This window comes from Canis aureus, chromosome 13, assembly GCF_053574225.1.
Source record: "Canis aureus isolate CA01 chromosome 13, VMU_Caureus_v.1.0, whole genome shotgun sequence".
NCBI lineage: Eukaryota > Metazoa > Chordata > Mammalia > Carnivora > Canidae > Canis > Canis aureus.
In genome coordinates this window covers 14824958-14833308 of record NC_135623.1, presented here as the reverse complement: position 1 = coordinate 14833308, position 8351 = coordinate 14824958, and the positions used below count along the sequence as shown (strand labels likewise).

Below are 8351 nucleotides of genomic sequence, written 5' to 3'. Positions count from 1 at the left end.
AGGTCCTGGTCCCGGGGGCCGGGGATCGAGCTCGGGTCGGGCTCTCTGCTCGCCCTCTGGCCCTCCCCCTTCCCCCTGTACATGCCCCCCCTCCCCAATAGATAATAAAATCTTTAAGAAAAGGCGAGGTCGGGGCCGGGTAGACGGGGCGTGCCCAGGCAGCCTCAGGACTGTCTGGGCGCCCGAGGCCACATCACTGAGGGATCGCGGGTGAGCAAAGGCAGCCCTGCGCCCCCCGGGGTAGCTCCGGAGGGACGAGGGCTCGGGCCGGGCGCTGCCGTGGCGGGGAGTCTGGTTCGTGCAGTGCGGGGCCGGCGTGGAGCACAGGGTCCTGCGGCAGGTGCCAGGGCAACCTGGCTCACTGGGCCCTGCGGGTGAGCCCCGGCCTGCTTGCGCGACGGGCCCTCTGGTGCCACCCAGCCACCCATCTGGGACCGAGGTGGGGCACCTGCAGCCATCAGACACCCCGGGCCAATGTGGAGGGGCGGGGGATGACGGGTCACCGTCGGTCATGCCAGCTTTCTGCGTCTCGACGAGGGACCAACAACGTCTCCGAAGAAACAGCTCAGCCCTCGACCCGCCTTCGATGCCCAAGCCCTGGATGCTGGAGTCTAGCCTGTCAGTCGCCCGCGAGGGAAGCCCGATCCCGGGTGACACCAGGGTCAGTGCGTGAGGCCGGCGCGTGGGTGTCGCGCTGTAGTCACCCGGCGGGCCCCAGGGGTGGCGTCGTGCCCGACTCCTGCGTCTGCTGAAGCCAAGTGGATCCCTTCAAATACGGATCCACGTTCTGTGGCTTTTGATTCCATTGTGAGTCACCGTAGCTTCCGGGACTGGAAAGTGTCCCTCACTGAGGAGGCAGGTGCAGAGCCCCAAGGCCAGGCCGCAGCCCCCCCACCCCCACGGGAGAGCGGGGCGTCAGGGCCCGGGTAGGGCTCGGGCCATGCTCTGCTGGGGCTCGCTCCCCCGCCCTCTGCCCCACCTGCTCGTGCTCCTCTCAGATAAATAAAATCTTTGAAAAAAAAATCAGCTTCCATCGTTGAATTGTAGGAATTCCCTAGCGTGGCCACTGACCCCTGACCAGCACATGATGTGCGGATCTCCCCTCCCATCCCGTAGGCCGGCACCTCTTTCTCCTGTGTTGCCCGTGCTCTCCGAGTCCAAGCCCAGAGATCGCCACCAACCCCGACATCACGAGCTCTCCCCTGGGCTTTCTTGTAAGACTTTTGTATTTCGGGTCTTCTGTTTAGGTCCGTGCTCCGTTCTGTGTTAAATTTTGCATTTGGTAGATTTCCACATTTCCATTCTTGGCTTCTGGCCCCAAATACGCCTTTCCTCCCCTTTCCCAAGGCACACTTGCCCCTAACCACGAAAAAGGCCATTAAAATGTAAGAAACCAATGCAAAAATTTATATTTTATTTGAATTCAAAAAATTTAAAATTGCTTTCAAATTCAGGAAAGTACCATAATGCAGGACCCCAGGGGAAGCCTCATATACAGAGACAGATAAATTAAATGTATATACTGCAGACAAGCCGAGAAGGTGTGTAGATTACATATTTACAGCACTTGATGTTTTCTGAAAACCATATTTATACATTTTGTTACATTTACAAAAAAGGCTTCCACTACCGTTTACCTACAATAATGAAAAAAAAATTTACACCGTTTTTTTTCTTTCTTTTTTTTGGTACTGTACAAACTTTGTATAATAAAAATATATCTCTGTACAAAAGATTTTTTTTTTGTTTTTGTTTTACTTTTTTTTTTTTCTCTCATGGGATGGTGGTGGGCGTGTATGGTGTGGGTGGCGGGCGAGAGGCCTTGTCTGCCCGGTTCCTGCCAAGCCTCTGGGGTGGGGTGAAGATGCCAGAGGTGGGCATGGGGGACGCACGGCAGAGTGCTGGGTGCCCAGCGGCTGTGCCGTTTGGGGGTCTCCTGGGACTGCACACGGGGACACACGGGGGATGGCGGAGGTGGGGCTGGAGAGGGAGTGGAGAGCGGGGAAGGGAAGCAGCCAGAGGACTTCCTGCCTCGGTTTTCAGGGAAGGGGACAGAGGAGCGTGTGAGCGAGTGTGTCTGGGCCGGGCCCCCCCCCCCGGCCAGCTGGACTGGCCGCCTCGCAGCACCCTCGTGCCCACCCGAACGGGAGGCCGGTCGGGCCGCCTGCCTAAGGATGCGGGGTCCCCGGCGCCCCACTCCCTCCCGTTTCTGTTTGCTTTTCCACGTGTGATGGACCGTCCGAGGCCAGCATGTGGCATGGGCCCGGCGGGGCCTTCCTGGGGGCAGAGAGGTGGCTCTAAAGCTCCCATTTGATTCCTAAACTAGTTCGCGTCCCAACAAGACTGATCCGAAATTCGGTAACAACCGAGGCACCGCGGGATGCTTGCACGTGCTTGCGAGGGATGGGGGGACAAGGCGACTTCCCTTCCCTCTGTGGTTTGCATTCGGGAGCCGCGGGTGCCGTGTCTGTGGAGCCGGGGGCTGCACCCGCTGGGGGCCCGGTGGCTGGTCCTGCTGCGGAGGAGCCCGCTGCCCTGCCTGGGCCCCTCCTGCCCAGGCCCCTGGGGTGGCCTCCCCCCCCTGACGTGGGCCTTGCTTTCTCACTTATAAAGCAATAATGCTTCCTAGATTTGGGGTGTCATGAGCTCTGGAAGCGGCATGGACAGAGAAGAGACGCACAGGGCAGCCCCGGGGCTGGGGCCCGGGGTCGGCCTGCCCCCCGCCGGCACTGCCCACCCCCCAGGTGCTGCAGGACCTCGGACTCCCTGACGGCAGACGTGGCCTGGGGCTCCGGGCCGGATTCCTGCCCCTCCAGCACTGCCCGGGGCCCAGAACGACTTTGTGACTCACTGGGTTTAAACGCAATAAAATTCTGCTGGAAAAAATAAACGGATTCCCAAAGTACTTCCCAAGACGCTCCTCTGCGCGGGGTGCTCCTGGCTCTCCGTCCATCCGCGGCCCAGCACACGCTCGTCGTCCTCCCCGCGGCTCTGTCTCCTGGGCTTGCAGTCCCGCGTGGGCCTCGAGGGAGGAGGCGTGTGCGCGTGCGCAGGTCCCCCACGGGCACGTCCACGAGCTCCGCAGGCTTCCCGGGCCCTCAGCCCCACTCCCTTCCTGCCCCAAGTCAGGGCGCAGCGGGCGTCCTCCGGGCGGCAGGTGCGGGCGCGGGCCCAGCAGCAGACACAGGCGGGGGGCAGGCGAGGTCGCGCGCTGCTCGGGCCTGGAGCCCGTCCTGGAGAACTGGGGCCCGAGGGCGTGTCGCGGGGGCTGTGCCGGAGCAGCAGGGCGGGGGACACGGAGGAGGGGCGTCAGTGGCGGGTCCTCGCACCCCCACGGATGCGGGCGCAGGTGCAGGCCTCCCGGCTCCCACCCTGGCCGCCACGCACCCCGCGTCCGGTGCCTACGGCCCTCAGCCCCCAGGGGCTCAGGAAATGCTTTCGTTTTAGCTTCAGAATCAGGAGGACAAACGGCAGTGAGGCTGACGGGCACCGAGGACTGGGTCCGGGCCGATCACACTGGCCCGATGACCACGGCGTCTCCGAACCAGCCATAAGGGAAGACAGGGCCCACGCAAGCCATGGCGCAGCCCTCGCCGGCCTCACCGACCCCACGGGCCTCGAGACTTTCCTATCTCGGTTCCTATTTTGATTCCAGCTGTTGTTACGCCCCACGTGGATTTATCACCTAATTTCTCATTTTAAACATACGTGTGTGTGTTCAGGGGGGTTTCCACATGCCCCTCCCTGGGCCGGGCAATGCTCTCTCATGTCTTCACTGTGGTCCTGCTCCGGGCCGGGCCGGGGGGACCCTCCCTGAGGAGCCCAGCTGGGGAGCTGGGCACTGGGTGCGAGGTTCTGACGCCTTGAAGGCTGACGCCAGGCTGCTCAGACTTGGAGCCGCCAACTGCATGTGACCCCGGCCCGGGCCGGGGGGAGGGCAACAGAGCCCCAGGCGGGGAGCAGGGGCTATGGTGGGGGACGCAGATCAGGGGGCATCTGACTTCTCTCATCACCGCTGAGCCCCCGGAAGGCCCAATTTACATCAGCAGAGGGGCTTTTACTTTTTCTGTTTTGCTTTCTGTCTGTACGAGCCCTGAGTGGGAGAAAGAGAAAGGGATGGCAAAGATGAAACCAGGAGCCGAGCCTGGATCCTGCACCAGTTCCTCCTCCTCCTCTGAACCTTTGTGTCAGACGGATGCCAAGGGCGTGGGAAGACTCGGTAAGTTAGTTAGTTGTGTTCAAGGATGGCCTTTGTGTTTTCTGAAAATGACTTTCATCTCTTTCTGTATAAATGATCCTAATACCTGCCGTTCTAAGCTTACACTTGAGGCAGAGAAATAACCTGGGGGGGGGGGGAAGTGGCGGCAAGGAGGGCCGGGGAGGACCCAGGCAGGCGGGGACGGGCAGGCCCCAGTGCGCCCCGGGTGATGGTTACCTCCACGTGTCACCTCCCGTGGCGCCGGCCAAGCGCTAGGGGCAGGTCTACACGTTGCTGCCAAGGAATTTTTTCAGGTGTGTTTGCGTTTACATCAGTAGACTCTGGAGCAGCCTGGCTGCCCCACAGCGGTGGCCTCCTCCAGGCAGCGGATGACCCTGGGTCAGGGTGAGGTCCCCCTGATGGAACCTCCAGGCTGCAGGCCTGTTCTGAGGTCCCCAGGCTTTCCAGCCACGCGGCCCTGGGCCCGGCTCCCGACCCTGACCCTCTGCCACCCCTGTCCACGCTCCCTGCACCCACGTGTCGGTGCAGCCCTACGGCTCCGCGCGTGGATGGGGACATGCAGGCGTCTACGCGGCCACGGGGGAGGGTGCGGCACCTGCTAGGTCTGCGAGCTCGCCCCCGAGGGCTCCGGGTCCCCGCCCAGGGCTCCGGGTCCCCCCCCCAGACTCCTCTTCCCAGCCTGTTTCCCCATCCAACGGGGTTCCCGCCGGCACCCGCCCGGGAGTGGTGGGGAGGCCCTGGGTCAGGGGGGCGCAGCAGGGCCGCGACCCCAGGAGCAGTGTCCCCGCCCAGGCCCCGCCCCCGGCTCCCCGCGCAGGCCCCGCCCCCGACACGACGCTCCTGGCCCCGCCCCGGCCCCGCCCCCGACTCCCCTGGCCCCGCCCCGGCTCCCCGGCCCCGACCCCAGCCCCGCCCAGGGCCCGCCCCAGCTCCCCAGGCCCCGGCCCGACTCCCCGGCCCCGCCCCAGCCCCGCCCCGACTTCCCCGGCCCCGCCCCCGACTCCCCGGCCGCCCCCCCGACCCCCCGGCCCCGCCCCTAGCCCCGCCCCCGGCCCGACTCCCCGGCCCCGCCCCCGACTCCCCGGCCCCGCCCCCGGCCCGACTCCCCGGCCCCGCCCCCGGCCCGACTCCATGGCCCCGCCCCCGACTCCCCGGCCCCGCCCCCGGCCCGACTCCCCGGCCCCGCCCCCGACTCCCCGGCCCCGCCCCCGGCCCGACTCCATGGCCCCGCCCCCGACTCCATGGCCCCGCCCCTAGCCCCGCCCCCGGCCCGACTCCCCGGCCCCGCCCCCGGCCCCGCCCCCTCCTCACCGGCTGCCGGAGGCGGTTCTCTCGGTGGCGGCGGCGGCGGGCGGCCGGGGCTATACCGCGGTACACACCGTGCTGACCGTGAACTCCGCCTCCGCGGCCATGATGTCCGTGGGCTGGATGTTGCGGTCGTACATCGGGTTCTCGAACGTGGCCCGGACGTTGGTGTTCTCGTGGCCCGCGTAGCCGTTGAAGGGAACTTTGGGTCTTCTCCTGGGGGCGGGAGGGTCCGGGTCGCACGGGGCGGGCCCGGGGCGGAGATGGGCCTGGCCGCGTCCTGCAGCCCCCGTGCCCCCGCCCCCACCTGTGCTCCGAGACACGACCCCGCCCCCCGTGCCCCCGGCCCCCGTGCCCCCGCCCCCACCTTGCTCCGAGACACGACCCCGCCCCCCGTGCCCCGCCCCCACCTGTGCTCCGAGACACGACCCCGCCCCCCGTGCCCCCGCCCCCCGTGCCCCCGCCCCCACCTGTGCTCCGAGACACGACCCCGCCCCCCGTGCCCCCGCCCTCACCTTGCTCCGAGACACGACCCCGTCCCCCGTGCCCCCGCCCCCACCTGTGCTCCGAGACACGACCCCGCCCCCCGTGCCCCCGCCCCCCGTGCCCCCGCCCCCACCTGTGCTCCGAGACACGACCCCGCCCCCCGTGCCCCCGCCCCCACCTTGCTCCGAGACACGGCCCCGCCCCCCGTGCCCCCGCCCCCACCTGTGCTCCGAGACACGACCCCGCCCCCCGTGCCCCCGCCCCCCGTGCCCCCGCCCCCACCTGTGCTCCGAGACACGACCCCGCCCCCCGTGCCCCCGCCCCCACCTGTGCTCCGAGACACGACCCCGCCCCCCGTGCCCCCGCCCTCACCTTGCTCCGAGACACGACCCCGCCCCCCGTGCCCCCGCCCCCCGTGCCCCCGCCCCCACCTGTGCTCCGAGACACGACCCCGCCCCCCGTGCCCCCGCCCTCACCTTGCTCCGAGACACGACCCCGTCCCCCGTGCCCCCGCCCCCACCTGTGCTCCGAGACACGACCCCGCCCCCCGTGCCCCCGCCCCCCGTGCCCCCGCCCCCACCTGTGCTCCGAGACACGACCCCGCCCCCCGTGCCCCCGCCCCCACCTGTGCTCCGAGACACGACCCCGCCCCCCGTGCCCCCGCCCCCCGTGCCCCCGCCCCCACCTGTGCTCCGAGACACGACCCCGCCCCCCGTGCCCCCGCCCCCACCTTGCTCCGAGACACGGCCCCGCCCCCGTGCCCCCGCCCCCCCGCCCTCCGTGCCCCCGCCCCCACCTGTGCTCCGAGACACGACCCCGCCCCCCGTGCCCCCGCCCCCACCTGTGCTCCGAGACACGGCCCCGCCCCCCGTGCCCCCGCCCCCACCTTGCTCCGAGACACGGCCCCGCCCCCCGTGCCCCCGCCCCCACCTTGCTCCGAGACACGGCTCCGCCCCCCGTGCCCCCGCCCCCTGTGCCCCCGCCCCCACCTGTGCTCCGAGACACGACCCCGCCCCCCGTGCCCCCGCCCCCACCTTGCTCCGAGACACGGCTCCGCCCCCCGTGCCCCCGCCCCCGGTGCCCCCGCCCCCACCTGTGCTCCGAGACACGACCCCGCCCCCCGTGCCCCCGCCCCCACCTTGCTCCGAGACACGGCTCCGCCCCCCGTGCCCCCGCCCCCCGTGCCCCCGCCCCCACCTGTGCTCCGAGACACGACCCCGTCCCCCGTGCCCCCGCCCCCACCTTGCTCCGAGACACGACCCCGCCCCCCGTGCCCCCGCCTCCCGTGCCCCCGCCTCCACCTTGCTCCGAGACGCGGCCCCGCCCCCGTGCCCCCCTCGCCCCGGGCCCCTTGCGCTCAGCTCCGGACAACGGCCCCGCCCCTCCGTGACTCCCCCGCCCCCCCGCGCTCCGAGAGACACGGCCCCGCCCCCTCCCCCCTCCGTGCCCCCGCCCCCACCTGTGCTTGTAGAGATACAGCACGAAGCCCGCGATGATGAGGGCGATGAAAGGCACCAGGATCGCGGCCGCCACGGAGCTGCTGTTGGAAGCAAAGTGGCGGCCGATGGACTCGGGGTCGGACTCCAGCAGCCTGAGGTCTGCAAAGTCCCAGAGCAGAAACCTCAGGGCGCGGGGCGCGAGGTGAGCGGGGACCCCGCCCCAGGAGGCCCCGCGGCTCAGGGGACAGTCGCCCCCAGTCCACACCGGCCGCAGGACGAAATCCTAAGAGGGTGGAGCCTTCAGAAGTTTCTAAACTTCCTTCAGTGCAGGAGCTTTTTGATCTGGTGAAACCTCACCTGGAAGCCCAAGTTCCGAGAGGGGAGGGGGGAGGGGGAGGAAGAAGGGGGAGGGGAGGAGGGGAAGAGGGGGGATGGAGGGGAGGGGGATGGGGGAGTGAAGGAGGGAGGAGGGGAATGGAGGAGGAGGAGGAGGAGTTGGAGGGGGGAGGGGAGGAGGACGGAGGGGGGAGGGGTAGGAGAAGGGGGAGGCGGACAGAGAGGAGGGGCGAGGGTGGGAGGTGGGGGAGGGGGCTAGAGAGGGAGGGGGAGGAGGACTGAGGGGGGAGGGAGGGGGAGGAGGGGTTAGAGGGGAGGGGAGGGGAGGAGGAGGGCTGGGGGTGGGCGAGGGCCACTCCCCTGGGCACAGGCCAGGACAGGGAGCGACCAGGCGAGTCCCCTCCCAGTGGGGCTCCTGGCACAGGCCGGGGCCCAGAGGGGCGCGGGGACCCGGCTGCCCCGTGGTCCCTGCTGTGAGGGGGGAGGGGATGTTCGAGCCCCCAGGGAGGGGGCTGCTGGAGGGCAGGCCTGACTGCAGGCTGTGCAGAAGGCGGGTTCCCGAGGCA

General features: G+C 68.8%; 1 protein-coding gene across 1 annotated transcript in view; it reads right to left on the bottom strand.

Moving 5' to 3' along the window:
- Positions 1–1397: 1397 nt before the first annotated feature.
- The window catches only part of CSMD2 (CUB and Sushi multiple domains 2), a 495152-nt gene continuing 488198 nt past the window's right edge, over positions 1398–8351 (bottom strand). The window contains 2 exon segments of the mRNA XM_077844850.1: positions 1398–4093; positions 5531–5740. Of these exon segments, the coding sequence (XP_077700976.1) occupies positions 5581–5740 (160 nt within the window). The 3' untranslated portion in view covers positions 1398–4093; positions 5531–5580.